This window comes from Neophocaena asiaeorientalis, unplaced genomic scaffold (assembly GCF_003031525.2).
Source record: "Neophocaena asiaeorientalis asiaeorientalis breed wild unplaced genomic scaffold, Neophocaena_asiaeorientalis_V1.1 scaffold254, whole genome shotgun sequence".
Lineage (NCBI taxonomy): Eukaryota > Metazoa > Chordata > Mammalia > Artiodactyla > Phocoenidae > Neophocaena > Neophocaena asiaeorientalis.
Window position 1 is genome coordinate 407,615 of NW_020174705.1, and position 17,788 is coordinate 425,402.

The 17,788-nt window shown below is 43.3% G+C and overlaps 1 protein-coding gene across 2 annotated transcripts in view; it reads left to right on the forward strand.

Moving 5' to 3' along the window:
• Positions 1-3,600: 3,600 nt before the first annotated feature.
• RAB11FIP3 (RAB11 family interacting protein 3) overlaps positions 3,601-17,788 on the forward strand; it is a 78,752-nt gene continuing 64,564 nt past the window's right edge. For both annotated transcript variants that reach the window (XM_024759483.1, XM_024759482.1), the window contains exon 1: positions 3,601-3,976. In XM_024759483.1, the coding sequence (XP_024615251.1) occupies positions 3,647-3,976 (330 nt within the window). In that variant the 5' untranslated portion in view covers positions 3,601-3,646. The remainder of the gene's footprint in view (positions 3,977-17,788) is intronic.

The window sequence follows — 17,788 nt, forward strand, 5'->3', positions numbered from 1 at the left end:
AAACCCATGTTGCTGGTAAAATAACTGGCTTTTTAATTGTTTTAGGTTAACACTGGCATCTTGATCTTGCATTTCCCAGACTGCAGAATTATGAAAAATAAATGTGCTTTTTAACGAACCAGTATATGGCATTTGGTCACAGCAGCATGAGCAGACTAAGACACCAGTCTATGATGTGTCTTCCATCAAACAGAAGGATAATTTTTTTAAATTAATCTTTACTAAGGCATAATTTACATACAGTAAAATTCATTCTTTGTAGTGTACAGTTCTGTGAATTTTGACAAACACATTCAGTTATAGAACCACCATTACAATCAAGATATGAAACAGTTCCTTCACTTCAACAAATTTCCCTCTCCCCCAGCCCTCCCACTCCCTATTTGATTTGTGTCCCTTTACTTTTGGAAAGCTTAAATTTTAATGTATTTAACTTTAAATCATTGTCTTTTTTTAAATGGTTTGTAATTTTTATTCTTGTGTAAGAAACTTTCTTTCTCCAAGGTCATAAAGATATTTTTCAATGTCTTCTTAAAGTTTTGCTTTTTTTTTTTTTTTCTGGCCACACCTTGTGGCTTGCAGGATCTTAGTTCCCTGACCAGGAATCGAACCTGCACCCTCAGCAGCATGAAGTCCTAACCACTGGAGTGCCAGGGAATTCCCTTGCTTTCCACTTTTATGTCTTTGATGGCTCTAATTATTTTTGTATCTGATATGACATAGGGATCTAGTTGTAAGGTTTCTGTACAGACAACTAGCACCAGCTATAGAAAAGTCCATCTTCCTTATGATTAGCAAAGCCACCAAGGATAAAAATGATGGGTTTGACTACCCAAAATGAAAGATTTATGTCTAATCTTCCCTAACAGGTAGAGTTCATGAAGGTGTCACAGGCAGGGAGAAGATACTTGCAACATCAAAAACATATGAGGGATTTTACCTAAAGAAGAAGTCAGAGAACCCAAAAGAAAAGCAAGTGCTACAATTGGGCAATTCACAGATCCTTGTGGTCAGTAAACACAGTAAGAAACACTCAACCACATTAGCATTCAGCTAAATTCAAATAAGACAAGATGAGCTGCCGTTTTAAGTTCATCAGACTAGCAAAAATGGGAGAAATCATATGTAATCTCTTTTGTAATTTTGGTGTATTTCCACATTTTTAAAATGTGCATTAAATAAGATAGATTTGTGATCAAATTTATCCTTGCCTGTCACCTTCCCCTTCCTCCTGTCAGTGGCCAGATCTCATCCAGGTGGTGGAGAGGCCCTATCCCAGGAGAGACATGTGCATTCTTCCACTGAGGCTTCTTGACCTACTTTCCCGTTGCTCCCTTGTCAGGTCCAACAGGGCTGTGCTACACAGCTAAGAATCTGCTGAGTCACCTTGCTGGTCTTCATTTTCCCATCTTTCTCCGTAGGTCAGAGGTCACCAGGGAAGAGGGATCAAGGAGACCCATTTGCTTGAGAGTTCCAAAAGATAACTGTTTAACCCAGGTACCTTTCAAAAAGAAAGACTCACAGAGGGAGGTTTTCACAGACATTCACTCAGACTCAAAAGCCAACAGATGTGAGCTGCACCCCACCCTCTCCCTTCCTCTTCTGGGTACCTGTTACATGGCTAAATTAAAATGTGCACGGGGTGGGCATGGAGGAGCAGGTTAAAATGGCAGCAGGGGCTGCTTCCCTTGAGCTGATTCATTTCATCCTGAATGTTAGAGATCAAAAATGTCTAAAGGGAGGACTTCCCTGGTGGAGCAGTGGTCAAGAGTCCACCTGCCAATGCAGGGGACACAGGTTTGCTCTCTGGTCTGGGAAGATCCCACATGCAATGGAGCAGCTAAGCCCATGCACCACAACTACTGAGCCTCCACTCTAGAGCCTGCGAGCCACAGCTACTGAAGCCCACATGCCTAGAGCCTGTGCTCCGCAACGAGAAGCCACCACAATAAGAAGCCCGCGCACTGTAACGAAGAGTAGCCTCTGCTTGCCGCAACTAGAGAAAGCCTGTGCGCAGCAACGAAGACCTAACGCAGCCAACAGTAAATAAATAAATAAATTCATATATTAAAAAAATCTCTACAGGGTATGCTTGAGGTCCAAACGCCCAGTCCAAGTGCCCAGGAACTTGTTACCTTTAATATTTCAAGAACAGAGTTTCTTGAAGTGGTCTAAGCAGGTAGGTGCATGCTTTCCATGCTGGGGTTCTGTTTGGGTGCATCAGCCAGCCAAGGAATGCAGATTTTTCATGAACTGGAACAGTAGCAGTAGGAGTGCTGCTTCCTCGGGGCACAGCCCTCGCCTCATTTGGTTTTACCTCCTCCACATTAATACCCTCATTTAGAAAGGTTGACACATCATTGTAACTACCTCTGAAAACTGTATCTGGCCAAAGGCACCAGTCCAATTTCAGATTCTTGCCAAACTGGAGATAATTTATTTTCTTTGAATGCAGTATCTTCCTCATGAAAGCATACAGCTCTTATAAGAAATTGAGAATATAGTTTTTGGGTTGCGGGGTGTTATTCCTTTGCCCTTCTTTTCCCCAATGCCAACCTCACAAAATCTGGTGCCATGTGCCCTGGGATTTTGTCATGGGAGATGAATCAGTTAATTAACACACTGCTCCTCACGGTACACTTGGAAACAGGTTCAGTTTCCTTTGGTTCTTGCCAAAGATGCTTATGAACATACCTAGTGCTGGTGCTTTCCCCGATACATCTCATTACAGGCTCTAAATGAAGCCTGTAATGTTAAGTGCACCTCGCCTGAGGCCTGGCAGCTCACCGGCTCCTATCCAGCATGTCTCCGCTTTCATGCCTGCTTCAAGGTTCCCATGTTGCTGCCTGGCACCCTGTGTCCCCACTGACGATAGTGACATCTAGAGAAACACATGTCAGTTGTCAAAGACAGCCGCAGTGCTTGGGAGGCTTGACCGTACACCGGTGATGAACACTGGATATCCTACGGGAAAAAAAGCACTTGTCATAGATTTTTAAAAAGGTATCAGTGTTTGGCCACGCGTTCCTTCGGTCACAAGTGATGGACCTCATTTTCAGTGCCCTTCCACACTCAGGCGGGGGCTGCTGCTCTCGCTGCCGCAGGTCAACGCCTGGACTTTTCCGCGCGACGGGCGTCTGCGGAGGGCGCCACTTGCACTTCCCCCGCCCCATTAGAATCGTGTTCGTTGCTTATCAATTTGTGGGAGCGCTTTACACTTTCAGGACTCAGTCCATCCGTCCAGGGCGTGGGTCGATGACGTCACGCCCGGGCCCACAGCCTCTTGCTCCCACCTCTTGCTCCCAAATATCGGTACACGGCGAGGGACCGAAAACTCCAAACCACGCAGCCGCGCCGGCGCCTGCCTTTATAACAAGGCGGCGAGGGGCGGGGCGAGCGTGCAGCGCGACGTGATGACGTCAGGCCGAAACGGGGGGCGGGGCGAGGGCGGTGGCGTGCGCTCCGGTACCTCGGGTGCTTTCTCGTCGTCCGCCTAGGCTGCGTTCCCCTCAGCGTACAGCCCCGCGTCGTCCTCCTCATCAGGGTCTTCTTCCTCCTCCTCCTCAGGGTCCCCTCCTCGGCGTCCCCCTCCTCGGCGTCAGACCCCGACCCGCCTCTGCCGGAACTCGGCCCGCTCTTTTCCTGGATGACGGAGCAGGAGGGTGACGGCCCCCCGCACAGCGCGTCTGTCCGCGCTCAGGACTTAAGCCGCAGCCATCACCTGAGGGGCGAGGTCGACTTCTTTCCTTCCTTCGCGTCCCCCGCGGTGGGCGAGCCGGCCCTGGAGCTGGGCCCCGGGGACCCGGACCGGCCCTCGGACTTTAGCCAGACCTGCCCCCTAACGAGCGAGCCCGCGGGGTGTCCGGAGGACGGCCCCCGCCTCCGAGCCGTATTCGATGCCCTGGACGGGGATGGGGACGGCTTCGTCCGCATCGAAGACTTCGTCCAGTTCGCCACCGTCTATGGGGCAGAACAGGTAACTCGCAGCGTGGCAGACGGGCCCCGTGCGGTGTTCGCGGAGTGCCGGTCCCGCGTTCTCTTTTGATTCAGTTCTTCTGCTCTCACCTCTGGTTGAATTTCGCTGAAGCACCTCTTCCCCCTTTAAAGAGGTTCTATTCCCGGGAGTCAGTTTCTTTCCCTGCCATCCCAAGCCACACAAGCTTATCTCTCCTAAATTGAGAGATGCTCCTGGCATGGGGACATGCCCCTAGGCTGCCGAATAAAAGTGCCCCCTGGATGGAGAAGTGCCAGCGGTTCCCCCAACTGAGGGCCCAGGTCTGGTTTGGCTGAAGTAATTCACTTCTTCGGTCTGCAAAGGACAGGCTGCACTTGGACGCTTAAGATCATGTTAATCTATTTTGAGCGCAGTTACTTTACTGTGTGTGTTTGGCTTATGTTTTAGGTAGATTCGTTGTTGGGGAAACAGTGAACGTGAAAAACGGTCATTTCCATACCTTTTGTGCGGAAGGGAAAGGGATGAACCCCAGAGGGAGGGGAATGAGCCTAAGAAAGAGCACAGTGGTGAATACAGACTCGAGCAGAACTCCATCAGGGCCATCTCCACTCTTGTAGGACAGGTGAGGTGCTGGACAGGTGACGGGAATGCACAGGGCAATGTGGCAGGAGTCCTGTGCAGCTCCCAGGGCTGCGGCTGCTCTGGGAGAAGGTGGGCCTCAAGATCCAGGCCTTCCTCCATCTCAGCACTTATGAAAGTTTATGTGGAGACAGCAGCAGGGCTGTGTATGTTCTGCTGTTAACTCAAATAGACATCAAATAGGTTACTGGTGTTCATTTTTTTTTTTTTTTTTTTTTTTTTTTTGTTTTTTTTTTTGGTGTTCATTTTTAAATATTTTACTTAGTAGTGGGAAATCACAAAAGGTTGATCTGCTAGTTTCTGTATTTTATTGACTTTTCATACATGTGGGTATTTGTTAAGTGGGTGTTCAGGTACATATGCATGTTTAAGCCAAGAGGTAAAATTGACATCCTGCTATTTAGGGTGTCTGCCATAACATTAAGAACCTTTATAAAGGATCTGTGTGCTCCCTGAGTATTCACAGTGTCCATTGAGCTGTCATGTAAAGAACTGGGTCGTCCTGAGTCAGGGCTCCTTGTTGAGTTTTCAGCGTGGGCATGTCCCTGTGGGGCATCCTGAATGTTGGCGTCTAGGTCAGTGTGAGCTCCTGTTTAGCTCTGGGTTGAAGACATTTCTCAGGACAGGTCTTCCATCTCAGTGTAATGGGCAGAGAGAGAGAGACGTGACTGACAGTTTCCTGTATGGTTAGTATGGATTGTGATTGCTGGTCTAAGTTTTATGTATTTATTTTTTAAATAAATTTTAAAATATTTTATTTATTTATTTTTGGCTGTGTTGGGTCTTTGTTGCTGCACGCGGGCTTTCTCTAGTTGTGGTGAGCGGGGGCTACTCTTCGTTGCGGTGTGCATGCTTCTCATTGCGGTGGCTTCTCTTGTTGGGGAGCATGGGCTCTAGGCACGTGGGTTTCAGTAGTTGTGGCACATGGGCTCAGCAGTTGTGGCTCGTGGGCTCTAGAGCACAGGTTCAGTAGTTGTGGTGCACAGGGTTAGTTGCTCCACAGTGTGTGGGATCTTCCCGGACCAGGGATTGAACCTGTGTCCCCTGAATTGGCAGGTGGATTCTTAACCACTGCGCCACCAGGGAAGTCCTGGTCTAAGTTTTTTTTATGCTTTTCCTTCTTGTCCCTCGGCTGGAGAGCACCTTGGGTATCCTTGGTTGTTTCTCATTAGTGTGATGTGTCTTCTCTGCAAACATTCCCTTCCTCATTACACCAATCAAGAATGTTAGGAAAGTGGCACATTTGTTCTTCTTTACCATAATCTGACTCTTAATAGAGTGCTTTATAGCTTATATGAGGCTCATTTATGTTTTCACTGGATCATCAACCTTTCTCTGAGGTGGTAGGAGGCAGAAGGGATTCATCCCACTTTACAGGTAAGAAACTAGAGGCCCAAAAAGGTTAAGTTACTTTCCAAGGCCTCACAGATTGTCAATGCAATAACAGGGACTACACCTAGGTCTTCTGGGCTCATAATGTTTAGGTGGCTCTCAACTTCCTAGGTTTGGTGCCCCTAAATAAGCCCACAAAGTTTCATCTTATTGACTTAATAAAACCATTTTCATTTGAGAACCACCTTTTGTTGTATCATTCTTAGTGATCACAGTGGGAAAAAATTGGGGTTGTTATTTGGGGCTGAGCTTTTTCTAAATACAAAGTAGAAATGAGTCAACATTCTTTGTTCTGGTAGCCCCTGGTGGAATTTTAAGTTTGGGGGTAAGGCCAGGATGACTCAGGATTTGGTGGGGATGGGCAAGTGAGGGAGATCTCTTGTGACATTGCCCCTTCCGTCTGCTGTCCCAGACTTCTCAGGAAGAAGCAGTGTTGGATGTGATCTAAGTACCGGACTTGCACAGGCTTCCTGGGATGGTGGAGGAGAGCTCTTGTTTTGGAGCAGATAATTAACAGTGTAGCAAAAGGTTAATTTTTGTGTCTGTGTAAGGTTTGCTAGCCTTCATTATGACTCAGTCTTGCTTTTCCAAGTCCAATGTCAGAATACATTATAGAGGAGCAAAGAGAAGAAATATTCCTTGATAGTGAAATAATTTAGAGAAAAGTGAAGAATTCTACCTCATGATAAATATTTTTAATTTTTTAAAATGAAAAGTATTGAACATACATAAGAGTAGAGAGCATAGTTTAGTGAAACACTCTACCTGCCCCCAAGCCATTGCGCAGTTTCCCGAAGTCTTGGTTCATTTGTGAACTCCCTACTCCCCACCCCCAGATTACTTTTGAAGCACATACCTGACATATCATTTCACCCATAAATATTTCAGTATGTATCTCTAAAAGATAAGAATTCTTTTTTAAACATTTATGATTTTTTTTAACTGGAGGAACAGTTTGGATAAGCTGGATAACAGCAATAAAGACCATAAGTTGCTATACTTTCCACCTTGAGATTTCAAAATACTGAGTTCATGAGTCTCTTAGGCCGGTCACATTACTGTCCTTGATGATCGCAACTCAATTATCTTGATTATTGTCAAATTTTCAAAGGTAGCACTTTCAGTATCTTTTAAGTAATCTGTTTATGAAGGAAGTGTTTTAAATTATTTAAGTGGATTATCTGAATTTTTAATAGAAGCAGTTCCCATTCATAATACAGATGGCTTTTGTGTCCCTCTTTCTTTAGCAATGTCATGGTGTGTTTGGCTCTCATTACCTCATCTGGTGATAGATCAGGTGTGGTGTAATAGAACACAGTGTTGGCAGGAATTGAAAGGGGAAAGAAGACTACAGCGGAGCTTTCTGGTTGTATTTTCTTGACCAGGAATTTATAGTCAGATGTGCCCAGGCACTAGTTCTGAAGTTGCAATAGGTTATCTTTAAGGCCTTGACTGTCTATGAAGATTCCTCGTTGACGTGACCCCTTCGTAATGAGAGGACTGATGCTTTGTAGTCATCACCAACTTATCATAAAGCAGAAATTGTAAAATAAACTGTGAGAGTATTGTGAGAAGGATTCATTTCTTTTGGTGTTATTTTTCAAAGGAATTAATTATAATTGTAAAGATTATTTTCACAGTATAGCACTCACTTAAGCATTTACATTTTAACACTCACGGGTCCTTTCCAGAGAGCCCTGCACGTTGGAGCCATGAATGCCCTTCAGTAACCTTGTGGGCCCTGTCCATCCTCCTCAGCACTTGCAAAAGGAGGCTGCTGGAGGAGGTGTCAATGCACAGAAGGTCTCCCTGCTTTTCATTCCATTCCATTTCTCTGCTGGTGGGCAGTTGGAACTCCCTGGGGACGTTTGGCCACACCTTTTAGTTGCTTCAGTTTCCTTTCCAGTTTCTGTCCTAGTCTTGGGTTTGTGTGTGTGTGTGTGTGTGTGTGTGTGTGTGTGTGTGTGTGTGTGAGAGAGAGAGAGAGAATGAGTGTGCGTGCGGGAGCAGGTGCACGTGAGAGCTGGTAGTGTGTGTGTGTCTGGGTCTGTGTGTCGGAGGAATTGCTAAAAGGCAGATGCATGTTCCTTTCTGTGCTTGGATCCCAGGCAATTTTGTTAGTGTCTTAAAAAATGTCTTTTTCATAGTATAAAAGTAACGCATGCTTATTATTTTTAAAAACTGGAAAATACAGAGTTATAAAATATAAAACAAAAAATGACCAATAATCCCACTATCACAAGAAAAACAGCATTAGCATTTTTGTGCATTTCCTTCCAGACTTTTTTGTATACACACACACATAACTGTATAGAAGTACACAATTGAGGTCATATTGGGTAGAAGCTAAATTATTTTTATAGATGTTTATTGTTTATTTTCTATTATTATTTTTAAATGTTTATTTATTTATTTGACTCTTCCTGGTCTTAGTTGCGGCATGGGGGACCTTCGTTGCGGCTTGTGGGTTCTTTTAGTTGCAGTGTGCAGAATCTTTAGTTGCAGCATGCGAACTGTTAGTTGCGGCATGTGGGATCTAGTTCCCTGCCCAGGGATCAAACCCAGGCCTCCTGCATTGGGAGCACGGAGTCTTAGCCACTGGAACACCAGGGAAGTCCCAGATGTTCATTGTTTAAAAAAATAGAAGTAAGTAACACCAGTAAGCGAAATATAAAAATAAGAATCACCTATAATCCACCATCCAGAGATAACTATTTAAGTATTTAATGTGTAAATTAAAATATATGTAATAATGCTTCATTGTCCAAAAATGGTATAATTCCATGTCTGTTGTTTTGAACCTGCTTTTTGACCTGTTTTTTAAAATTGAAGATCTCAGATGTATACATTCGTCCCTCTGTATGGAGGGTAGGATTGGTTTCAGGACTTACCCCCCTTGGATACCAAAATCCATGGATGCTCTAGTTGCTTATACATAATGGTGTGATATTTGCATATAACCTATATACATCCTCCCATATGCTTTATTATTTTTTGTTCTATAATATTTTTTATTGAAACATTGTTGATTTACAATGTTCTGTTGATTTTTTTGGTTTTGTTTTGTTTTATAATTTTTTTCTCCTATATGCTTTAAATCATCTGTTTTACTTATAATATTTAATACAATGTAAATGCTACATAAACAGTTGTAAATACAGTGTGAATGTTAGGTAAATAGTTGACAGCAGGTGGCAAGTTCAAGTTTTGCTTTTTGGAACTTTCTGGAATTTCCTTCCCCCAATTTTTTTGGCCACTCTGCACAGCATGTGGGATCTTAGGTCCCCGACCAGGGGTTGAACCCATACCCACTGCAGTGGAAGTGTGGGGCATTAATTTAACTTCCCTGGACCACCAGGGAAGTCCCCCCAGCCCCAGCCCCCAAAATGTTTTTGATCCTTGGTTGAATCCGTGGATGTGGAACCCACAGATACGGAGGGCCAGCTGTACTTTAATGGAAGCCTAAGGCTTACTTGTCCTCAGGGAGATTCAGAGTCATGTGGGGATTATTCCAGTGTAGGATCTAACATTTAGGAACAATTAAATTCCATGTGGACTACACAGACCACATTGTAAAGGGCACCAAGTTAGGGGTTGCTTCCTTTTCAAACACTTATTTTGTTTAAATTCTGGGCACAGGGTCTAAACATTAATTATAATCAAAATATCAGACAAAGGGGTTAGGCACCCACTGAAGACTGTTTAGGTGGCCATTGAAAGTACTTTTATGATAACTGCAAAGTCTCCAGTGTAGCCTAGATTATCACTTCTGATATAAGTGAATAGTCGTATATAAATTCATTGTATGTATACCACGATTTTAACTGGGTAAAAGTTATCCATGTGAAAATAAAAGTCTTGAAGGAAGTATTAAAAATTATTTCTCGGGGCTTCCCTGGTGGCATAGTGGTTACAAATCTGCCTGCCAGTGCAGGGGACACAGGTTCAAGCCCTGGTCTGGGAAGATCCCACATGCTGCGGAGCAACTAGGCCCGTGCGCCACAACTACTGAGCCTGTGCTCTAGGGCCCGTGAGCCACAACTACTGAGCCTGCGTGCTACAACTGCTGAAGCCCATGTGCTGCAACTACTGAAGCTTGTGTGCCTAGAGCCCACACTCTGCAACAAGGGAGGCCACTGCAATGAGAAGCCTGTGCACCACAACGAAGAGTAGCCCCCGCTTGCCGCAACTAGAGAAAGCCCACACGCAGCAACGAAGACCCAGTGCAGCCAAAAATAAATAAATAAAATAAATAAATGCATTTTTAAAAATTATTTTTCGTTGTGTGGGTGCATGTGGTGGAAATGGGGTGGTTTTATTTGAAGTATTGGCCAAATTTTCTATTATGTTACTCATTTTAATTATTTTGAAAAGTAGTGCCTGTACATATACCATAAATTTCAAACAGTATAAAAAGGAATCTAGTAAAAAATTTCATTGTCATCTTTAGAAATAAAAAATGTAAATAAACCCGAAAGACAAAATATTTACATGTTTTACTTCGACTCTGTTAAGGTTTTAGATCAATATACAAAATACATTTAAAGAAACTCAGATTTTCTAGTAAACTTAAAAACTGCATAGAATGTTGAATTAGCATGTTCAGATGCTTATTGAAGATGGAATTTTAATTTTAAAAATTTATTTTTAAAATTTATTTATTTATTTTTGGCTAAGTTGGGTCTTCGTTGCTGCGCGTGGGCTTTCTCTAGTTGTGGCGAGCGGGGACCACTCCCCGTTGTGGCGCGCAGGTCTCTGGTTGCGGTGGCTTCTCTTGATGCGGAGCATGGGCTCTAGGCGTGCGGGCCTCAGTAGCTGTGTCTCACGGGCTCGAGAGCACAGACTCGGTAGTTGTGGCGCACGGACCCAGTTGCTCCACAGCACGTGGGATCTTCCCAGACCAGGGCTCGAACCCATGTCCCCTGCATTGGCAGGCGGACTCCCAAACACTGCGCCACCAGGGAAGCCCTTTAATTTTTATTGATATTTGGAGAAATGCGTATGAGAAAATGCCTGTAATTTTTGAAGGTTGGCATTTAGCTTTCATCAGCATCTAATGTAAGTAAGTAAGAACTTCCTGGTGAAAAGAATTGCACTGATTGCATTGGAAGTTTCAAAAGCTTTTGAGATTAGTCGATTAGTATAAATGGATTCAGTATCATGGTTAGGGAGAAAAAGAAATTTTTTCAGTAGGTACATTTTGTTTTTTCTGTCTAAATATTTAATACTTGTTTTGGCAAGTTGGTATTACTCTGGCTACAGTCTTGTGGTGGTGTGTTTTTCGTAAGTTTCAAAACCAGAGCTAATGTTGAGCCAGTGTCCTGTCTGTGCTGATGGATCAGCTGTCCCAGCTCCTTGTCTGTAAACCTCTTGCTGGGCAAGCTGAACCTTGGGCTGAGAGCAGCAAGCCTGGAATGGGTGCTGCCCCCTTTCAGCAGGAACATATTGTGGGCAGAGTGTCCTGGATGGCTGCTCTAAATATGACACAAACCAGAGAGCCAATAACATTTTAGTATTATTAGCTGTAAATTACTTGAAGCACTGTCAGATGCATATTAAGTCCTTTTGCATACAGTGTCTGTATGTCTATTATTTGGGATTTCTAAAATCCCAGGTATTTTTAGCTATTTTCTTGAAGTCCCAGCTATTTTTTTTTTTTTTTGTCCCAGCTATTTTTTAAAGACCCATGTCTTCAGAAGGATTTAAGGATATATAACTCCTGTAATTCTAGTTTGTTAAATGACCTACTTTGCTTTTTCTTTTGTTGGATAATTTTTAAAAGCATTTACAAAAGTTTTATAGCCTTCTGTGCCCACAGGTAAATAGTCCTGCTGTGGTCAGAAGTGAGCTTGCCTGTTCATATCCCTGTTCTGAGCTAGGGCTCCATGGTGTTGGGACCTCACCCAACCTCACTTCATCCATGGTGTGGATGTCAGAGGCTTTAATGATCCATTGTTCTTTTTTATTTCACATACTTTACTCTGATTTTTCTTTAAGCGAGTTTAACCAGCTTAAAGCCTAAAATTCCGGTTATGAATGATGTGGTGGCACCTGTTGGCTGAGTCTGTTGGCAGGTGGTTTATGTGTTTGGACCAGAGGCATTGTTCAGGACTGTAAAGGCCTTTATTGCCATAAATCACTGGGTCAGTAAACAGAACAGTGGCTTAGCATTTTACTGTCACTAGCAATCCAGGGATGTTTTATAAACCTTATTGTTTAGATTAAGCTTCCTGCCAGTGAACTGATTAATCATATATATTTTAATTTTTTAATTAAAATTTTTTATTGAAGTATAGTTGATTAACAATGTGTTAATTTCTTCTGTACAGCAAAGTGACTCAGTTTTGTATATATATTCCTTTTCATATTCTTTTCAATTATGGTTTGTCACAGGATATTGAATATAGCTCCCTGTGCCATGCAGTAGGACCTTGTTGTTTATATATTTGTCAAGTTAATTGGTAATTTTGGGCTTCCCTAGTGGTGCGGTGGATAGGAGTCTGCCTGCCAATGCAGGGGACACGGGTTCGATCCCTGGTCCGGGAAGGTCCCACATGCCACGGAGTAGCTAGGCCCGTGCGCCACAACTACCGAGCCTGCGCTCTAGAGCCCGAATGCCACAACTACCGAAGCCTGCGTGCTTAATTAAAGCCTGTGCTCTGCAACAAGAGAAGCCCCCACTCCCCGCAACTAGAGAAAGCCTGCGTGCAGCAACGAAGACCCAACACAGCCAAAAAACATTTTTTTAAATGGTAATTTTAATTTTACTCATAGATTGCTTGAGCCACAATAAAAGTAAATAAAAATTTAAACTGATTAGAGAGATTAGCATTTCCTTTGAAAGCCTACTAAAGTACCTTTAAAAACTTCAACCAGTGAGAATATTTTTCTCGCTTGACAAACAGATGAGGATGGTTCGAGTTGCGGGAGAGATCTGAGCAGAGGAGGGCTGGCCTCCTGGCTCTGCCAGAGTTGATGGCTGGCTCTGTGTTAGGTCCATCCTGGAGCTCCTGACCACGCCCACACAGGAGCACAGGTCTTCATCTGGGAGAAGCGGGAAGCACAGCCAGCCCAGGGCACCTCTTTGGCCCCAGTGTTCTGGAGTAGGAGCTCTCAATAAGATTTTTTAAAAACATGTGAATCACAGATGATATAAAAACTCTTAAAAGTCAAAAGGAAAAGAGACCAAAGCTGATAGAAAAATGAACAAGAGATATGAAGACATTGCACAGAAGATACACAAATGGCCCTTAAATATATGAAAAGATGCTCAGCTTCGCTTATGATAAAAGAAATGCAAATTAAAATTGCTGGGATAGCATTTCTCACTCTTGGCATATATGTAAAAGCTTGAACACATTCTCTTGGTGAGGTTTTGGGAAACAGGCATGCTCTTGTATTGCTGTGGGAGTGCAGGGTGGTACAGTCCTCTTGGAGGGGAGCTTGGCATTATCTGTGTGTGCATTTACCCTCAACTTCACAGTCCCACTTCCAGTCATTTACCCTGAGGATATACCTCCCCAGGTGCGAAACACCAGATGCACAGGGTTATTCACTGCAGCATTATTTGTGATATAAAAATGGAAACAACCTAGATGTCCACCCAGGATGAGTGAACCAAGGTACATCAACTTAACTGAGAACTGTACAGCTGCAAAAATAAAAAAGGAAGATTTCTATGAACTGGTAAGAGTTATTTCTAAGATGTATTAAGTGAAAAAAGAAAGTATTGATACAAATTAATATGCATACTATGTGGTAGGAAAGAATGGATGCTTATATGAGGCGTGCTAGAGTAAACAATGGGGATAGAAAGTAGAATGGTGGGTGCCGGGGGAGGGGGATTAGTGTTTGATAGGTAGAGTTTCAGTTGAGGAAGATGAAGAAGTGCCAGAGATGGATAATCGTGATGGTTGTACAACAGTGTGAATGTACTTAATGCCACAGAGCTGTATACTTAAAAATGGTTAATTTACCCCAACTTAAAAAAGAAAAAGAGAAAAAAAAAAAAAAGATCTGAGGTCCAGAACACTGAGTGATGGACTTCAGTCTTCAGTTCAGAGGAGGAGGAACTGACAGGAAGAAGAAGGACCCTCCTGGCCCCCAGAGCAGGCTCTTCTCCTCACCTACCCTCTCAGCCTCTAGTCTGATCCTCAACCCGTCTGAGGTTTCCATAGTCAGAGGCTCCAGGACAGGGCCTGACTGAAAGGAAAAGAAGGGAGAAAGAATGTGAAATAAGAAAGAAGAGGAAGTAAGAATATGTGTATATTGTAAGTCAAGTATACTTCAATAGAAAAAATTTTTAACTATATATATTTGCTTCTCTTTGCAAAAAGAAACATAGGAAGGATAGACTAGAAACTAATTAAAATAACTTATCCAAGTAGGTGAGGGCAAGGGGTAAGGGATCTGGATGGGAGTGAAACTTATCCGAGTATGCCTTTTTATATAATTTTGACTTTTTGAACCATGCAGATATTCTGCATGGTTCAAAAAGTAAAACAACAATGATAGAAAAAGAGACTAATATTGAATTCAAATAGAAACAGGTGAACCTAGAAGTATATTGAATTAATAACATAACCACATAAGAAAGAGTAATTCCAGTCACACACACAGTACTCTGTATTCCTTTAGTGGGATATATTCAGAAGAAAAAAAGAACTACAGAGAAATATACTACAGAGTAGGTTTGTTGTTGATAGATCAGAGTAGTAGTTCTGAAGTGACTTTGGCCATATTTTAGGATAAAATGAGCACATGTACTGGTGTTGGGAACCAGGGTTCCCTGGGAGGAAGGAGATGAAATGTGAAGAAGAGGTGAGGAAGGACCCTGCTGTCTGGTGATTTAAATTGGAGGTATGAGTATGAATACATGATTAACAAACATTCCTAACCCATTTTCTGAGAGGGTCTAGGAGCAGTGATACCCCAGTAGCACTGAGTACACCTAGTCCCCAGATCTTGGTTGCCAAATACCATTTTCCACTAAAGGGATCAGGGATCCTTGGAGAAATGACGTATTCCAGGTTCTGGGCAGGGAAAATTCAATGTGAGCCTGGATTATCTTGTACCAGAAAGCAAGGAAGTGTTCAAAAATTGATGGGGACATGTCAAAAAAAAAAAGAGCAGCTTGAATGGGTTCCTAATGGGCAAATCTGGGGCATTTTGAGCACAAAAAAAATAACGATCATGGATACATTGAATTTAAAAAGTCCATGGCACAGAGAATAAAAATCACTCATAGTGATACTCCAAAGGGGGTGCATGGGGCTTCTTATAGACAAATGCCAGTTAAGGTAGAAAGTCGGAAAGATTTAGACAATCAGTATTTTGCAACCACCAAGGTAATAATTGATTCAGGCAAGGATCATCAGTGGTTGTCAAAAAACGTGGTTTAAACATTTTGTTGGTGGCAGGGACGGCAGGATACTCACACAGTCTAAAGTGTCTTTCCAGTGATGATTGATTACAAAGGGAAAAGATCTCTTTACGTTGGAGAAGTCTGGTGGATTCCGCCTTGATCACATGATCAAACTCAGACTCCCCGGTAGTGGACAGACTATGCCCCTCCATGGGATGCAGTGGGAGGGACAACATTCTTGCCAAAAATGTTTGACCTGAGTCAAGTAATGAGAAAAAAATCAGACACATGCTGTAGGACATCTACAGGACAGCTGCTTGGACTCCTCAAATATGAGTGTTGTGGAACTTCCCTGGTGGTCCAGTGGATAAGACTCTGCGCTCCCAGTGCAGGGGCCCCAGGTTCGATCCCTGGTCGGGGAACTAGATCTCACATACATGCCACACTAAGAAGTCCACATGCCACAACTAAAGATCCTGAATGCTGCAAGACTTGGTGCAGGGCTTCCCTGGTGGCACAGTGGTTAAGAATCCACCTGCCTAATGCAGGGGACACAGGTTCAAGCCCTGGTCTGGGAAGATCCCACATGCCGCGGAGCAACTAAGCCCATATGCCACATCTACTGAGTCTGTGCTCTAGAGCCCGTGAACCTAGAGCCCGTGCTCCGCAACAAGAGAAGCCACCACAATGAGGAGCCCGCACATAGCACAAAGACCAGTGCAGCCATAAATAAATAAATAAATAATGACCTGGTGCAGCCTAAATAAATAAATATTTAAAAAACCCCGCATATAATAAAATATCAGTGTCATAAAAAGGGTTGGACATGTAGATTGAAGAAGAGTAAAGAATCATGACCACTAAGGCCTGGCCCTTGACTGGATGCTGGATTAAAAGAAAACAAAACAAAACTACAAAGGCCATTATTGGGATGGTTGGGAAATTTTGAGTATAGATGGAACACTTGATAATAACAGTGTTAAATTCCTTGTGGGTCATAATACTGCTGTCATTATGTAGGGGGGTCTTGTTCCTAGGAAATACATGCTGGAAGGGTTAGAGAGGTATCAGGATGTCTGTGGTTTACTTTCAGCAGTCCCACAGAAAAAGCACGTGTGTGGAAAGAGACTTATAGCAAATGTGGAAAGACGTTAGTCATTGCTGACTCTAGGGGAGGGATGTAGGTGTTTCTTGTGTTCCTCAAACTTTTTCAGTGAGCTTGACGTATTTAAAAATAAAAAGGAAAAATACAATATGGGAAGTTCATTGATATAATCTACACTTCATCTTGTACGGGATGTTAGGTTGTGTGGCTTTTATCAATCTTAAAAACAACCAACAAAAAGAAACAAAAAACTCCTTTATTCCCAAACAAGTGAAAGGAATGTTACACCTATGCACCCAGGTTTTCCTTCTTATTGACTCAGTGCCCCGTCTAGCATTGTTGGTTCATTGAGTACACAAGGTATGCAATGACCCCTCTCTTTGACACAGGGGTTGAAATGGGAAATTAAAACTCCTCTTAAACTAGGAATAACTTGTGATAAAACCATATTCTTATTTATCAGGAGATTCTGCTCCCCCAAGGGGCGTGACTGTCTTGTTCAGCCTAGAGTCTCGCTAAGAAGGGAATTTAGAGAGAGCCCCTTTCCTCTCTCTGGTGACAGTACTCAAATGGGATAAACCCATACTTGAACAAATGTGTGAAAGGACCTTAGAAATGCTTAGGGAGCTAAAAATAACTTCTTGTTTCAGGGCAACTTCATGTATTTTATGCTTTGTGCTTTGTCATGAAAATGGCTGGGTGCTGCTGTGGAGTGTGTACATACACATACCTTGAGTGTGTATGGCGGGTGTTGCACATTGCGGTCCTGAGGTTCGATCACTGTGGGTTTTAGATTTCAACAGAGTGCAGCAGAATGGACTTGTGTGGGGTTGGTTTTAATCCACAAAGATCCTGTCATCACTGCTAGTGATGTAGAAAGCCTTTAAAGATGGTACAGTATAGGGCTTCCCCGGTGGCGCAGTGGTTGAGAGTCCGCCTGCTGATGCAGGGGACACGGGTTCGTGCCCCAGTCCGGGAAGATCCCACATGCCACGGAGCGGCTGGGCCCGTGAGCCATGGCCGCTGAGCCTGCGTGTCCAGAGCCTGTGCTCCGCAACGGGAGAGGCCACAACAGTGAGAGACCCGCGTACCGCCAAAAACAACAACAACAAAAAAGATGGTACAGTATATATTGTGACCTTTGGGTGATGGGCAGGAGACTCCTTGTGTATGTAGGTTGTCAATGCCTTAGACCACTGATTCATCAACTTTTTGTCTCAGACTCCTGTACATTGTTCAGTGTCGTTAAGTACCAAATAGCCTTTGTTTATGTGGGTTATTTCTGTTGGTTTCTGCTGTATTAGAAAGTAAAACTAAAAACATTTAAAGTATC